This window comes from Erinaceus europaeus, chromosome 9 (assembly GCF_950295315.1).
Source record: "Erinaceus europaeus chromosome 9, mEriEur2.1, whole genome shotgun sequence".
Taxonomy (NCBI): domain Eukaryota; kingdom Metazoa; phylum Chordata; class Mammalia; order Eulipotyphla; family Erinaceidae; genus Erinaceus; species Erinaceus europaeus.
This window is the reverse complement of record NC_080170.1, coordinates 30,007,669-30,025,619: the sequence shown is the minus strand read 5'-3', so window position 1 is coordinate 30,025,619 and position 17,951 is coordinate 30,007,669. Positions and strand designations below refer to the sequence as shown.

At 40.1% G+C, this 17,951-nt stretch overlaps 1 protein-coding gene across 2 annotated transcripts in view; it reads right to left on the bottom strand.

Annotated features, from left to right (window-relative positions):
• Nucleotides 1–12,379: 12,379 nt before the first annotated feature.
• XRN1 (5'-3' exoribonuclease 1) overlaps nt 12,380–17,951 on the bottom strand; it is a 101,247-nt gene continuing 95,675 nt past the window's right edge. The window contains exons 42-43 of one of the 2 annotated variants that reach the window (XR_009551548.1): nt 13,754–17,409; nt 12,380–13,663 (exon numbers count right to left, since the gene is read on the bottom strand). Coding sequence is in view for 1 of the 2 variants with exons in the window: in XM_060197563.1 (XP_060053546.1) it covers nt 17,110–17,409 (300 nt within the window). In the remaining variant the exon portion in view is untranslated. Of the gene's footprint in view, nt 17,410–17,951 lie in introns of both variants that reach the window. The other variant, XM_060197563.1, reaches the window with a different exon arrangement.

Genomic DNA, 17,951 nt, shown 5'->3' with positions numbered 1-17,951 from the left:
TCTGTAATTGCTTCACCGCTGAACATTGGCGTTGACTGGTCAGTCCATACTCCCAGTCTGCCTCTCTCTTTCCCTAGTAGGGTGGGTCTCTGGGGAAGCGGAGCTCCAGGACACATTGGTGGGGTCTTCAGTCCAGGGAAGCCTGGCCAGCATCCTGATGACATCTGGAACCTGGTGACTGAAAAGAGAGTCAACATACAAAGCCAAACAAATTGTTGAGCAATCATGGACCCAAAGCTTGGAATAGTGGAGAGGAAGTGTTAGGGGGATACTCACTGCATACTCTAATGTACTTCTGCTTTCAAGTATATATTTTGCAGTAGTTTATGGATACGTGTGAACATATGCTCTCTCTCACAGAACCTGGTCTATATATGTAGGTTTTGGGACTTTGTTAGAAAGTGAACCACCTGGGATGGAATTAGAGTATACTATGAAAGGAACGGTCTCACCCGAGTAATGAAGCTGAAGGGTTGTCATTCCACACGTGAAGTCTCTGGACACAGTCTGAAGTGAAGCATGTTGAGGTGGCAATCGTTGTGTTTATTAGGTTGTGTTCGGCAGGTGCAATATTATTTGATATGGATTGGGAGAGGCATACGGGAAAGTGGGCCCTATCCAAGGGTTCCAGGACTCGGGGAAGTAGAGGCTCTATAGTGGAGATGTGAGGTTCCTGCTCACATTGTCTTAGGGTTCAAAAAGACAATCGATAGTTAATGTTACCATCACATTAATTGGTAATTGGGTTAACTTTGAAAAGTCCTTTTGTTAGGGTTTGCTGTACAGTACCCAGTATCTTGTATATAGCTGTGCTATTGGTTGCTTCTGATCTACTTGGTCTAGGCCTTTGAGAGAGTCTGCATGTCAGTTACACACCCTATATATATTGAAAAGATTCAGTCTGTGTTTTGAAAAACTTCAAGACATACAATTAATTTTCCCCCTCTCATATTAATTAACTAGTGATTTATATGACTACATTTTACTAGGAGTGTACATAAACACCATTCCCACCACCAAAAGACTGTGACCCATCCCTCCCACCCACTCCCAGCCCGCACTGGCCCAGGAAGCTGCATGTCTACCCCTCACCACAGGGTTTTTACTTTGGTGCCCTACTTACAATTTGCACAGGTCCTGCTTTTAGTTTCCCTTTCAGATCTTCTTACTCAACTTCTGTTGATGAGTGGGATCATCCCATACTCATCTTTATCTTTCTGACTTAGCTCACTTAACATAATTCCTTCTAGCTCTGTCCAAGATGGGTCAGAGAAGGTGGGTTCATTGTTCTTGATAGCTGCATAGTATTCCATTGTGTATATATACCACAGCTTTCTCAGCCACTCATCTGTTGTTGGGCACCTGGGTTGCTTCCAGGTTTTAGCTATTATGAATTGTGCTGCTATGAACATAGGAGTACACACCTCTTTTTGGTTGGGTGTTATGGAGTCCTTGGGGTATAACCCCAGGAGAGGAATTACTGGATCATATGGAAGGTCCATGTCTAGCCTTGTGAGAGTTTTCCAGACTGCTCTCCACAGAGGCTGTACCAATTTACATTCCCACCAGCAATGTAAAAGGGTTCCTCTGTCCCCACAACCTCTCCAGCATTTGTTGCTGCTGTCCTTTGTTATGTATGCCATTCTTACAGGAGTGAGGTGGTCTCTTAGTGTTGTCTTAATTTGCATTTCTGTGACAATCAGTGACTTAGAGCAGTTTTTCATATGTTTGTTAGCCTTTTGGATCTCCTCTGTAGTGAATGTTTTGTTCATATCCTCTGCCCATTTTTGGATGGGGTCATTTGCTTTTTTTGGTGCTAAGTTTGCTGAGCTCTTTATATATTTTGGTGATTAGTTTCTTGTCTGATGTATTGTTGGATAGTATGCCAGCTCCCCCTGGCTTCTGAAGCTTAACCATATGCCTATATAGGGATAGATTTAATCCCATTCAAAGCTTTGGTCTATTTACATAAATCACTTTTACATTTACATAAAGCACCACACTCCCTCCAGGGCATTGGTGGTTTAGTGGTAGAATTCTCACCTGCTCCACCACCTCTCCTTGTCACACCCTGATCCTCTCCTTGTCACACCCTGATCTTCCACCAGTCACTTTTCGCTCCACCCTCTCTATATCACATCCTGTTTCCACCCTACTTGGAGAGTATAAAATCAGCTGCTCTTCTGATTAAAGACACTTGGAAATTGCTTTCCGGCTCCGAGAGTTCCAGAGTGTATCTCCTGCGAAGTTAGTGCGGCACAAGTTCCTGATCCCTATCCCACGCAGCAGCCTAGATAGGCTCCAGTTGAGTTCTCTCCAACCCAGAGAGCACTATCTCGGGAAGAAGTACCCTCAGGCTATCCCGGCACCTGATGCCCGAACAGGGACATGTAAGCAGCAGATTTACAAGAAGACATCCTAGATAAGTACACACCTTTTGGGTATCTGCAATATTGTGTTAAAGCACTGTGATTTTTTTCTTTCTTATTGTTTTCCTGAGATCTCTCCACCATGGAAAATCTTTTCCAAATTCTGCATTCTTTTTCCAGTATACAATTTTTATGCATCTGGGACATTTTTCTCGGGGCTGCACCTTATATCCTGTTGGTCATCATAGCAGCTTTTAAGGGATATATAGGGCAACCTCTCAAAAGGCTTAAGGACCTAGAGGCTGAGGTCCAAGAGATAAAGGAAGTGATCATAGAACTTAACCAGCACCTTAAAAACAAGAAGAAGCAAAGGCCTGTCGTGATCCTGACCCACCCTAATTCCTCTGCATCTTGCCCTGAGGCCCCTATTTTGGCATACACATGTCTGAATTCTCCTGTAGCCTCCAAAACCACTTCTTTGGCCACTTGTCCAGAAGCTTCCACTTCAGTGACTCCTCCTACCGCTACACACTTATCATAGCAAGTCCACACATTTCCGGTCAATGTTGCCCCCAATAGACAAAAACCTCAGGCCTGGTATCCATATTCTGCCACAGACCTGAAGGAACTACGCCAGGCTATCAAGGATGACGGTATTCATGCCCCATGGACCAGGTCCATTTTACAAGGCCTGCTTCAGAACCTTAATACCCCCCAAGATTGGAGGGATGTAACTTGCGCTACACTCCCAGGCCCCCTCTTCCTGCAATGGGAGGCATTCTTTTGCAACGAATGTTTACAACAATCGCGGAAAAATATTCAAAATCAGCCAGAGGGGAATTTTGATGCATTGTTTGGAACAGGCCAATTAGAAACAGAGATTCAACAGGCGGAAGCCAAGTTTCCACCGGGGTATTTTGATCAGGTACGCCTGTGTGCATTAAAAGCATGGGAGCGATTAACACCACCCATGGGAGTGGCCTCAGCCCCCATTCTCTCCCTTCAACAAGAACCTGATGAATCCCTCGCTAAATTCATTGCCAGGGTCCAGTCGAGTTTGGAAAGGAAGATTTATAATCCTGACGCTCATTTTCTCCTCCTGCGATCCATAGTCTGGGATGGAATGCTTCCGCATTTTCGACAGGCCTGTGTCACTCTTAAAAATGAACACCCAGATACTTGGATTATAGCTACACAGGATCTCAGATCAAGCTCTTTTCAAGGACCTATGTTACAGGCTTATGCAGCTACCTTACATAAGCGAAAAGGGGCTTGCTTTTAGTGCGATCGCCAAGGGCATTGGCATAACCAATGTCCAGAAAATAGACCGCGACCCCGCCTCCAGTCAGGGCAACCCCGCCTCCAGTCAGGGCAACCCCGCCTCCAGACAGGGAATCAGAGACCACGAATGCCTTGTCCCAGATGCCAGAAAGGATTTCACTGGAGGAGAGATTGTTGGTCAAGGTTCCATAGGAACGGCACGCCTCTGCCAAATGTAAACAGGGATTTAAACTAGGTGTGGGGCTTCCCTTAGCCCCGCCCCCAAGAGGGAAGGAAGCAGGTCGCCCGCTTGGTGCTGTGCCCTTCTTCCACAAACAGAAGCCCATCTTGGGATCCAATCCATTGCTACACCCACCATGCCAAGTAACAATAACAGAGGGTGAGCAGAAGGAGGAACCCGCGGTATGTGGGAACTTCCAGCATAGAAATAACCAACTGGAGCAAGAGAACAGCTTGAATTCGGAGCCTGAGATTTTATGGACCACCCCTGTTTTAGAAAGGGGTCACCCAACTATGACAGTAAAGATTGGTAATATTCCTTTTAAGTGTTTGATTGACACGGGAGCAGATAAGACAATATTAAGACAAGGAGAGGTTCCCCAGAGTTGGGAACTCCTCCCAGGACCACGCTTACATGGTGTTGGAGGATTGACTCAGGCATTCCGCACACGAGATTCCCTTGTGTGGGAAGATGCAGAAGGGACTACTGGACGCTTTCAGCCTTTAATAGCTGATATAAGCACCAATTTATTGGGAAGAGACTTGCTGGAATCTTTAGATATAGTGATATCCTCAGACACCTCTGCAGGACACCACACTCACTCCTGTGAGACTGCTAGACCCAACCAGCACCCCCAATACTAACTGCCACTGTTCGTAACAGAACTCCCCGCTTAGATTGGATTTCTAATGAGCCTGTCTGGGTGGAACAGTGGCCTTTGCCTAGAGAGAAGCTATAAATTTTAAAAGAACTCGTCCAAGAGCAGTTATCTTTGGGACACATTCGTCATTCTTGGAGCCCATGGAATACTCCAGTCTTTGTGATTAAAAAGAGCTCAGGAAAATGGCGCCTCCTCCAAGATCTTCGTGCAGTTAATAAAACCATGCAGGTTTGGGGCTCCCCCCAAAGGGGTTTGCCTCTTGCTTCCGTGATTCCCACAGGAATTCCAATCATAGCTATTGATATACAGGATTGTTTTTTCTCTATTGCCTTACACCCACAAGATTGTAAATGTTTTGCTTTCTCTGTTCCTTCTATTAATAATGCCAGCCCTGCCGATAGATTTGAATGGGTGGTACTGCCCCAGGGCATGGCTAATAGTCCTACAATTTGTCAAGAGGCTGTTAAATCTGCCCTTTTTCCATATATTCATAAGGGCCTTAAGGTTTTTCATTATATGGATGACGTGTTAATATGGGGAGAATTAGATACAGATCTCTCCGCCCTACATGATTTTCTAATCCCTGCCATAAAGAGAAGTGGACTTAATGTAGCTCCTGAGAAGATACAGCTAATCCCTCCAATATCTTTCTTAGGCTCAGAGATTTCCCTAACTCAGGTTCGTCCTTTAAAACCTTGTGTTACTTTTCCTTCTAATCTCACTCTTGCTTCTTTACAAAGTTTTCTTGGAAATTTGAATTGGCTTAGGCAGTATCTTTATCTGCCTGCAACCACTGTTCGATCTGTTAAAAGGAGACAAACAGCCCTCCTCAAAGCTTATGTTAACCCCCGAAGCCTCCTTGGCACTGGAAAAAGTTAACCAGGCTCTCCAGGACATGCACCTCGTTCAGTTCTCCCCCTCCTCTCCAGTAAATCTTCTAATCTTTAACTCCACCCCCACAATAGTGGGGGCATTGTGGCAGAAACATGGCGTTCTCGAATGGCTTCATACGCCAGTAGGCGGAGCTCCAAGACTACTTACCGAGATTGATGCCTTAGCATTTATGGTTCACCAAGGAAGAAACAGATCGGTTCAGGTCTTAGGAAGGGAACCAGATTCAATCATTCTTCCCTTTTCTCTCACAGATACAGAATGGCTCATACGCCACCATTCTCGTTTTGCCATAAGTTTAATGGGTTTTCCAGGACAATTAGATAATCATCTTCCCTCTAATAATTTGATAGCTTCTTTACCTCTGTTGCCTCTACTAGTACCTAAACTTTTCTTTCAAGATCCCATCCCCTCTCCTACAGTGTTCACTGATGGTGGAAAAAAGGGAGCTGCTGCCCTTATATATTATCCAGACCAGCAATACCCCAAACCTCTCTTTACTGAACTTCCTGATAATTCCCCCTCAGTACAAAGAACTTTCTGCTGTTTTCCTTGCATTAAAAGTTGTACCAGAATCCTTCAACCTTTTTTCTGACAGTGTGTATACTGTTAACTTACTTCCATAGCTTGCTCGATCTTATGTAAGAATTGATGGCAACCCACTTTCTCCTCTTTTAATTCAAATTTCCTCTATGCTCTGTTCTCAAACCCAACCACTGTATGTTCAGCACCTACGTTCCCACAGCCCTCTTCCTGGTCCCCTGTCCAAAGGGAATGCTGCAGCCGACCACCTTGCCTCCACAGGAATTCTCCTAGCCTCTGTCTCTAATCCTGCTGACTTTCATTCCCTAACCCATGTAAATCTTAAAGGTCTTCGAGCTCGATTTCCTGATATTCCTCTGCCACAGTTAAAACGTATTCTTGCTACATGTTCCTCCTGTGCAGGTATAATCAAAACACCTGCTATTCAAACTCTGGGGGTTAATCCTCGAGGTTTAAAAGCCAACGCTCTTTGGCAAATTGATGTTACCCACATACCCAACTTTGGCAAACAAAAATATGTGTTCGTCTCAATTGATACCTTCTCTAAGTTTATGTGGGCTACAGCTCAGACTGTAGAAAACTCAAAAAAGCTTATAAGCCATATGCTCTCCTGTTTTGTTGTAATGGGCTTACCTTTTGAACTTAAAACGGATAATGTACCTGCTTTTACCAGCAAACAATTTAAAGATTTTTGTTCCCTCTGGAACATTACTCATACTACAGACATTCCGTATAATCCACAGGGACAAGGCATTGTTGAGAGGGTCCATCAAACTCTTAAGGCTCAATTAAATAAAGAAAAAGGGGAAATGTACCCCCAATATCCAGCTGGCAAAAGCCTTAACTACATTAAATCTCTTTAATATTTACAAAAACTCAGACCAACCTCCTATTATTCTTCATTGGCAAACACCACCCACCCTCCCAGCTATTAAAGTCAAATGGAAAGACCCACTTGATAAAATCTGGAAAGGACCTGACCCCCTGTTGACTATGGGGAGGGGTTTCGCATGCATTTTTCCACAAAATTACTCCAAACCTGTTTGGGTTCCTGCCCGCCATGTCTGGCAATACCCACATGATGGCGCTGATATCCCTGAAGAACAAGAAACACTGCAAGAAGACTGGCTGCAAGAGGACTGGCTGCAGGATGCACCCCAGGATCCATAATGCAGCATGGCAGAATAAAAAAATATATATATATATGATTCACAGAACTCTCCCCGCCCCCCGAATGTCTTATGCTATGACTGGCCAGTTGTGTTTTGTGAGTGAATGAGTGAAAAAAAAAATTGAGTGAGTTGAGTGACCAAAATTTTTGTACCACCCATTGTGCTCAGAGTACTCTGAAAGTTAACTGACTTTATATAAAACGGCTGGACGCAGCCATGGTTTCTGGAGACGTCCAGAAACAGTCCAAAAATTGTTCATTCCTCTTTTTGATTTCTTTTTTAAGTCTTGATATAAATATGAAATGTTTTGTCTTAAACTGTGTGAGTAAAAATGGTTCAACTATGACAGTAGATCTAAATTCGCATTTGAAATGTCTTATTTACAAGTTTTTCTCCTCCTGTGTGTTATAAACTATATGTTTAATATGCGTGTTTCAAGTTTGGTAAACATTAACTTAACGGTTAAATTGTAACTTCGCAGCTACATTCTTACGAGAAGAGGTAAAATCAATTCATTAAAGTAACTGAGTGTTTAAGGTAAAACTCTAAATATTCAGTGTGACAATTCATCATCTCCTAAGTTAAAATACAAATCCTCTATACAGGACATTTTTGGAGGGCCCCCAAAAATGTCCTGTAAGCTATCTTGTGGAAATTAACCCACAACAAATTTGGCATCAATCTGATATTGTAAATGTACCAAAAAAAAATTGTCACTAAAATGTGTTAACTCTAGTAACCTGAGTTTTCTTTAAAACCCAATGTAAAAATAGTTAAGAATCAATATATGTGACTTAAATTCGGTATGAAAATTTTGCTATATATAGACTGCTACATGAGGTCACATAAGATGATCTTTACACGAAATTATAAAGATACCTAAACCAATTATAATCATTGAGTTATCAATTGTAGTAAACTTCTAATTTGTTACAAAGTTTTTTCATAAGTAATTGACTACAGCTATGACAAGCCTTCGCATAAAGAAGCATCTGCTCATATAGAATCCCCAGAAATCCATCTTGGACCCCTGACCTCTGACATCACCCACAATTACAGCCATCCCCCGAAACCCATGATGTGACCTGACACGATCTGGAGAACCTGATTCACAGACTCCAAAGGACAAGACTTTCCTACTGCCTTTCTCTCAACCATCGGTGTCTGCTCTTCCTGCTTCTGTTTCACCCATCATGTTTTGGCGGTTCCAGGTCACTCTCTACAGAGAAGAAAAGTTCCAGTGGCTGTTCTCCTCCATCAAGATAGATGTGTGGCATTTATTTCCTGGCCGTTGACATTGGACTGATGCTTCTATCGGACTTGCTGGACACTCCCTTTATACTGCTGGACTTCTTGAAGAATGACTGTAGCAGTTCATAGAACTTTCCGCCAGCTGACTTGGGATTTTGCAATGCCAGATCACCCCTCTAGCCCCTCAGCTTATCAGGCCCCCACTCCTCCACCCATCAGGTTCACTCTGTCTCTTGCTACTCTTACTTATCCCTCCGTCTTGTGCTAGTTCTTTTTGAAGACACTTACACACTATCATTCTGCTTTCTTCCCAACAGGTTTCTGTTCACCCCTACACTGCTATTCCCCTGACAGAGATGAAGCCTTTTACAGACATTGACCCAGTTATATATGACCATTAAGTAAGAGGGAGATGTTGGGGAATTGTGAGGATATGGTTGAGCTTGGAAGGGCTTGATCCTGAGGGGTGTGTCAATCCTGTTAGTCTCTCTCTCCACGGAGAGGTTGAGCAAGGAGGGACAGTAGAACCCCAAAAAGGTGTGCCTCTTATCAGTCTCCCTGCCTCACAAAGTGCCCCACACTCCTGATACTATGGCAAGTAGTTAAAAAGAAAGGGGGAGATGTTGGATAGTATGCCAGCTCCCCCTGGCTTCTGCTTAACCATATGCCTATATAGGGATAGATTTAATCCCATTCAAAGCTTTGGTCTATTTACATAAATCATTTTTACATTTACATAAAGCACCACATTCCCTCCAGGGCATTGGTGGTTTAGTGGTAGAATTCTCACCTGCTCCACCACCTCTCCTTGTCACACCCTGATCCTCTCCTTGTCACACCCTGATCTTCCACCAGTCACTTTTCGCTCCACCCTTTCTATATCACATCCTGTTTCCACCCTACTTGGAGAGTATAAAAACAGCTGCTCTTCTGATTAAAGACACTTGGAAATTGCTTTCCGGCTCCGAGAGTTCCAGAGTGTATCTCCTGCGAAGTTAGTGTGGCACGAGTTCCTGATCCCTCTCCCACGCAGCAGCCTAGATCGGCTCCAGTTGAGTTCTCTCCAACCCAGAGAGCACTAGCTCGGGAAGAAGTACCCTCAGGCTATTCCGGCAATGTATGGAATGTGAAGATCTCTCATTCTGTGAGAGGTTTCTTTGTTTAATAGTTTCTTTGGATGTGCAGAAGCTTTTCAATTTGATGTAGTCCCATTGATTTGTTTCTGCTTTAATCTTCCTTGCAATTGGGTTTGATTCAAAGATGTCCTTGAGATGTAGGTGGGAAACTGTTTTACCAATGTTTTCCTCTAAGTATTTGATTGTTTCTGGTCTGACATCCAGGTCTTTGATCCATTTGGAGTTGATTTTTGTTTCTGGTGAGATAAAGTGGTTCAATTTCATTCTTCTGCATGTTACAACCCAGTTTTCCCAGCACCATTTATTGAAGAGAGCCTCCTTCTTCCACTTAATCCTTTGGGTCCCCTTATCAAAGATTAGATGTCCATAGGTGTGGGGATTTATTTCTGGGCTTTCAATTCTGTTCCACTGGTCTGTGTGCCTATTTTTGTTCCGGTACCATGCTGTTTTGATGATGATGGCTTTATAATATAGTTTAAGGTCTGGGAGTGTGATGCCTCCATTTCTGTTTCTTTTCCTCAAGATGGTTTTGGCAATTCTAGGTGTTTTTAGGTTCCAGATAAATGATTGTAGTGTTTGTTCTATTCTCTTAAAGAAGCTTGGTGGAACTTTGATGGGTATTGCATTAAATTTGTATATGGCTCTGGGGAGAATATTCATTTTGATGATATTTATTCTTCCAATCCATGAGCATGGGATATATTTCCATTTCTTGGTATCAGTTTCTATTTCCTTGAGTAGTGACTCATAGTTTTCAGCATACAAGTCTTCCACTCACTTCTTTGGTCAACTTTATTCCTAGGTATTTGATTGATTTTGCTGAAACAGTAAATGGGAATGATTTCTGGATATCTTCTTCTTCAGATTTAGTGTTTGCATAAAGAAATGCCACTGGTTTTTGTACATTGATTTTGTAGCCTGATACCTTGCTATATTGCCTATTAACTTCCAGTAATTTTCTGCTGGATTCTTTAGGTCTTTCTATGTATACTATCATATCATCTGCAAATAGTGAGAGCTTGACTTCTTCCCTTCCAATCTGTATTCCTTTGATTTCTTTCTCTTGCCTGATTGCTATGGCAAGAACTTCCAATACTATGTTGAAGAGTAACGGTGACAGTGGACAGCCCTGTCTAGTCCCTGATCTGAGGGGGAATGCTTTCAGCTTCTGTCCATTGAGTATGATGTTGGCTGTAGGTTTGCTATATATAGACACCACTATCTTGAGGAATTTCCCATCTATTCCCATTTTTTGTAGAGTTTTGAGCATGAATGGGTGTTGGATTTTGTCAAAGGCTTTCTCTGCATCTATTGAGATAATCATGTGGTTTTTGGTTTAGCTTTTATTGATGTGATGAATGACATTGATTGACTTACGGATGTTGAACCAGCCTTGCATTCCTGGGATGAATCCCACTTGGTCGTGATGAACAATCTTTTTGATATGTTGCTGTATCTGGTTGGCCAAGATCTTGTTTAATATTTTGGCATCTAGGTTCATCAGAGATATTGGTCTGTAGTTTTCCTTTTTTGTTCTGTCCCTATCAGCTTTTGGTATCAGGGTGATGTTGGCTTCATAGAAGTTGAAGGGAGTATTCCTGTTTCTTCAATCTTATGGAAAAGCTTAAGAAGTATGGGTACTAACTTTTTCCTGAAGGTTTTGTAGAATTCGTTTGTGAAGCCATCTGGTCCAGGACTTTTGTTGTTGGGGATTAAATTATTTTTATTTACTGACTGGATAGAGACATCCAGAAACCAAGAGGGAATGGAGTGATAGAGATGGAGAGAGACAGAAAGGCACCTGCAGCCTTGCTTCACCACTTGCAAAGCTTTCCCCTTGCAGGTGGGGACCGGAGGCTTGAACCCCAGTCCTTGTGCATTTTAACATATGCACTCAACCAGGTGCACCACCAGCCAACCCCAATACTGATTCTTAAGTCAAAAGATTGGCACCAACACTTGGAATAACTCAATGATGCTATAGAGTTAGATTACTGAGATTTAAGTTTGGGGAGCTTGCAAGTTTGGGAAATGAGATGGGAAAATGCTTAGCTACGTTTCCACTGGTAGTCCTGGATCACATGCCTCCTGCTGAATGCAGGTAATAAAAACCATGATGTGATCACTCCTGGGCTCCCAAGTAAAGTACAGTAGTAGTGACTGCCCAGGTTTATGGGGGCAAACTGGAAGCAGAGAGGGAGGTAACAGGCAGAGATTTTCTTGCCCTCCTGAATTCCTTTTCTGTCATATACGAGATTTTTAAAATGCATCAGAACTACATTGTGAGGCATGGTTGTTATTGGCAATATGTCATACTTGGAGATATCCTAGTCTGATGAGTACAAATTAAAGCCTCTTCCTTGTAGAAGCCACATAGTAGAAAAAGGGAGAGGGTCACAGCAGGGAAAATTGCAGTCTCCCATGCTCCCAGAAGAAGAATGGAGATTCTGAGCACACTGAAATCTGGAGAGTGACAGTGGAAAAACATAATGGCTATTGGCACTGTCATTTGGGGGCACAGATAACAGATCTGCATGTGCATGCAATCAATATTTATTTACTAACATTTGTAATGCACCTGCCTTATAGGCCTTATACACATTAACATAAAGGATGAAGAAAATGAGGTTGGGGCATTATGTAACTTGCTAATGCTAATGTGATAATGATTTACATGTAGTAAGTAGAGCTAAGGTCAGTACAGGGGTCATCTTAATCTTCAAGGAGCCTTTTCTACCATTAGTGTCTCAGTTTACTCAAAATGACAGGGACTAAAAATATAAAAGGATACAGACTTTAAGTGAATACTGTAATGTTTCTACTTTTCATGCTTATACAAAAGAACAAGCAGAAAATCCTTTTCAAGTATTTAATTAAAATTCATGTAGCATATAACATGTATAGATATTTAACCTCTCCAGTGACTATTCTGAAATCCTTTTGCACAACATTTTGAAGCTAGAAACTACATACTAGAAATCTACAAATATACAACTTAAAACAAAAAATACATTCAGAGTCCATTCAATGCATGTTTAAAACACTTTAATTGCAGACAATGTAAAGATATTTAAAAAACAAAACCTACAAAATGAGCACATAAAAGTCTTCCCTTTCGAATTTTTAATAAAATACTGCTCTGTATAAGATCTAATGAAAAATTCCAGTTACTTATAAAAGTTATATGAGAAAGGAAATGAATTTATATTGTATGAATTACACTTACTACAGTTTATATGAACAAAATGTTCAATACTTTGCTAATACAGCACACTACTCATATATCAATAGATGAATACACTCAAAGAAGCAACTGGTTGCAGGCAAAATAAATTGAAAGAGACTTGAGGACTAATAAAACCCCAAACAAAATAGGTCCTTTCGCTGCAAGGAAAAGGAAGGATAAAAGACTTAAAGCAAACTGTGGGCTAAATTCCCATAGGTGTTATTTTATAAGAAATAGCATGAGAATTTGGGTTTGGATTATTAAAACATCTACTGCAAGTAAATTATTTGGCCAGGACAATAAACAGTATATACCAATTGCTGAAATAACCAATAGCAATGGGTGTACTGTTAGAAAAAATTAATTCTTTACAGGTTTAACTATGTAAAACTTCGGAAACAATAGTCTCCACTGAAAATTGCACTTGAGTGGCATATGAGCAAGGCATAATTGTTGGTTCACTAACATAAACACACATGCAATCACAAAAACAGCAGCAACTGCTGGCATTAACTATGGCGACTATTTTACACCAGTTTGTTTCTCTTTACAAGAAGGATCTGTGTTGTCCTAGCTGCTCAGCCCAGCAATACTGAAACATTTACCTACTAGGTTGGACCTACTGCTGTCTATTTCAGGGTTTTCTCTTGCTGCTTTCTCGCAGAAGATGGAAAAGTCTGAGAGAAGAAGCAGGTCAGTCTGAAGAAAAAAAAAAATCACTTCTGGAACTGTGAGCTTTGTCTTGGCCAGGAAAGGAAGGTTCTACAAAAAATGATGATTCACTGACAAGCTTACGAAATGCACATAAAGAAGACTGACACTTTGAGTGCCAGCACTAGTTTTAGAAAAAAGAAAAACCTCTGTTGTTTAAGGTACCTCTTCATATTCATTTCTCTCCAATAAATGAATTATCCTGCACAGTGGAAGCTCAATCAGCTGGGAAATTTGACATAGCTGGTCTGACTATGTTCTGAATAATGAGACAAAGCATGTTAGAACTTACTTTAGTGGAGAGCTGGGTAGTTCAGACAATCACTATGGAAATGTATGATGTTGTTTATATAAATAGAACAGGTGATTAAGATGTAAGCAAATGAAAAAGACTCCAACACTTATCTATTTTCTTGAACTATAAACTTATAGTCTGGAAATGCAGTGACTAAGTGCCTTGTTTCATTAGCTTCCTCCTTAGAACCACCTCCCTTTCTGTTCCACTCACTTTAAAAGAGTCAAAGTCTGGGAATATCAGCCTAAAACTCAAGTCAATACCTGACCATAGAAAGGAAAGAAGCAATAAAAAGACTTGCATTAAGAGTTCTTTATTCTTTTCACTGTTAGAAAAAATTTTCCTCATTATTTGACTTCTAAAATAACTAAACACTCTGAGAAGCAGGGAAATTGTCATTTTGAAACCATGGCACACTTAGAGGTGAAATATTATTCAATTGAGTCTCAGATGTCTAAGACATCACATAACGATAAATTAGGTGATATATTTTATATTTCAAATTATAAGACTCTGGGAGTGTGGAAAACTGAAAAGGAACAATGAGCCTGAAAGGATCATAAGATCAATTTCTAAAATTATTTTATTCAAAATGCAAAACTTATCAAACAAAAATAGTTTGAAATAGCATCTGAGTGAGAAGGATTTTAACTGCTCTAGCTGCTGGGGAGCCATCTAGGAAACAATTGGGGGAACATACTCTTATATTCCTCAAGACAGCCTATACTTTCAGAGAAAGTCCACAACTGATTCAATGATGAAGGGACATATTTCTAAATTTTGGGTGGTTTGAGTCTGCCCCATCCAAAAAGGAAAAATTGTAAGTTTCCCAAAGACCAACAACTCAAAGATATACTAGTTGCCACTAGGCATGACTACCAATGGATCCAATTTCAATTTATTCCCCATAAGATGGGCACATGCATTACTGGCAGATCCATATCTGAATGAGGTACAGGAGGGGAAAGAATACAGATGACTGCTGACCACTATCTAGTAACTGTGGAGCTCCCTCAAATTTTAATCTCCAGTCTTGACCTTCAGCATAATGTATTTTTAACAAATGAAAATACCTTTTTAAAAAACATTTATTTATTTATTCTCTTTTTACCACCCTTGTTTAATTGTTGTAGTTATTGTTGTTGTTGTATAGGAGGGAAATAGAGAAATGGAGAGAAGAAGGAGGACAGAGAGGAGGAAAGAAAGATAGACACCTGCAGACCTGCTTCACTTCTTGTGAAGTGACTCCCCTGCAGGTGGGGAGCTGGGTGCTTGAACCAGGATCTTTAAGACAGTCCTTGTGCTTTGTGCCACCTGCGCTTACTTAACCCACTGCACTACTGCCCCACTCCCATGAAAATACTTTTACTGTCCATTTATATGGAATTCTTTGCAAGCTTATCTTGAACATTGGGGAAATATGCTACAGGTTCAATGGTACATTCTGTACTAAAATTTTTCTTGGGAGTTTTCAAAAGGTGGCATGTACTTTTTTCTCTGGACTATAGACATTGGCTGTCTCCTATTTATAGAATGATGACAGAGCTGATGAGTGAGGCAATTCCCAAATGCTGGAAATTACACACTTATCTAAGATGAAAAGCATAACATATTTTCTACTAAGAGGTTAACATACTATTATTGTCACACTTTAATTTTCTGTACTGTGTTCCCATGACAGATGTTTTCTTTTAAAACAAATAGCTTGTGAGGCAGTAAGGTCAAATGCTTAGGATTATTTGAGCCTCATTACTCAAGATCCCACTACAGATAAACACACATTCCCAATAAGGATCTGGTGGGAATCAACAAACATCTGAATTTAGAAAATATAACTGTAGAAACTTACAATGACTATAACAAATATCAGAAAATGAACATTTATCTCTTATATACTAAAGGCACTACTAACATACAAAAACCCTACTAACATTTAGAGAAACTCTGAAATTAATAGAGAAGGAAATCCATTTAGTTTTATGCTTAATAAATCATTTAGTTTAACACCAGCAGTTCTGGGAATAAACAGACTATGACACTCAAGGCAGGGTTGTCAATGAGCTAAATGGAAAATGGTTATAATATTAGCAGCTCCATATAAAGACGGTGGTTCCTACTTTTTGAAAGAATGCAAATTTACTCCCTTAAAAATATAAGCCTATCAGAAAAACTAAAGGATATATACATATATATGTAAAAACAAACAAACAAAAACTCAGTCCTTGGTACCAGTGAAAATTTTTTGTAAATACTAAAATCATTTCAACAGCCATAGCTTAAACAACATACATCCACAAATGACATGCAAAGACAAAATGCCAATCACTGAACAGTTCAGCATAAAGCGAGACAGGTGTTTGTCATGTAAATAAAATGCATCACAAACTGCACCTGTATTACAGCACACCTTGAAATTTTAAATAATTTATAATTTCATCTATCCAAGGAAGCACTACATGTGGTCCTACAATGGATATCTCAGATATATATATATATATACATATACATATATATGAGCACATAAAAAGCTATATAAAGGAATAGAGCAAACAATGTTAATCAACATGATTTATATTTTTGTACTTTATTCTATCAGGAGATTAATTTGTACCCTGTAGATTTTGAAACTTAATTTTATTAGAAATTACTAGTTGCTGGTTTTGAATAATCTAAAAAATTGTAAGTATTTACATAAATCTAGATTGCTATTCATAGTTTAAGCAGTTAAAATGAAATATTCTGATCAGTATTCTAAAGTTGCTTTGGTACAAAATTTAGAATAAAGCAAAACTGGCAGCACCACAACATGTGTAATATTGTCGCAGCAGGTCTAAAGACCCTCAGAGACCAAGAAGTAAAATACTTACAAATAAAGAGTCATTCTCCTGACAATTCTGTTACATCATTAAAAAGAGAAATAAAATCCACATTCAGTAAATTATACTTGAGGACCCATTTTCATGCTCCATTTAATTATTCCTCAAGATAGTATAAAATTTTTATTATTATTGCAACATTAGGTCGAGTTCAGTTTTGGATGCTTCTAAAGATGAGGCCAATGGTTTGAGCTATAACTACATTTTAATGCTTAGTTCAACTGATTACTTTTTTAATACAGAGTTTTACTCTTTCCTTTACCACTTTATTGAGGTATAAGTATGTAAATCAAACTGTGCATGTTCAAGATGTACAATTTGATATATATAATCTCCTTAACAGCATGAAAAGTGCTCAACAACAAAAATATGAAATTTCAATTAAAACACTTTAAGACAGCACATTTTATGAGACACAGATATGAATTTATAAAAAGGTGAATAAAAGAGGAAAGAAATTACTTCCAAGTACCAAATTCATTCAGAAGGTTTAGAAACGCCAAAATTGACAGCCAGTTTTCTAGTTTTTCTTCTTGAAGAACTCGGGTTTGATTTATGATGAGACATATTATGGCCTTGGGAGGCAGCTTCAACTTGAAGAGAAGATGCAGGCTGAGTAACCTGAGAGGATTTGAAGGAAGTAGCAGCACTCTCCTGTGGAATCACTTTGGTGACATCAGAAGGTGCCGATTGGTTAGTCTGCAGTGGAATGGCTTGAGAAATATGGGCTTCTTTATTCTCAAAGTTCTTCTTGTTTGCAACTCTTTTTTTAGTAACCTTTAATTAATAAAAGCATTATTAATTAATAGTGTAGGGAAAAAAAGCTAGTGCCAGACAATGTTAAATAATGTTGTCATTATGTGTCAATCATAGCTGACTTAGAAATTTCACCTATAATCTCCAAATCAGACTTTAGAAATTTAAGGAATTTAATTATAAATAAAAGCTCTTAGTATGATCCTGGGTCCATACTCCCAGAGAGATAAAGAACAGGGAAGCTGGGAGATGGGTGGTAGCACAGTGGGTTAAGCACAGGTGGTGCAAAGTGCAAGGACCAGTATAAGGAGCCCGGTTTGAGCCCCCGGCTCCCCATCTGCAGGGCAGTTGCTTCACAAGCAGAGGAACAGGTCTGCAGGTGTCTTTCTCTCCCCCTCTCTGCCTTCCCCTCCTCTCTCCATTTCTCTGTCCTATATAACAACGACGATAACAATAATAACTACAACAATAAAACAACAAGGGCAACAAAAGGGAATAAATAAAGAATAGGAAAGCTTTCCAGTGGAGGGAATTTGATATGGAACTCTGGTGGTGGGAAATGT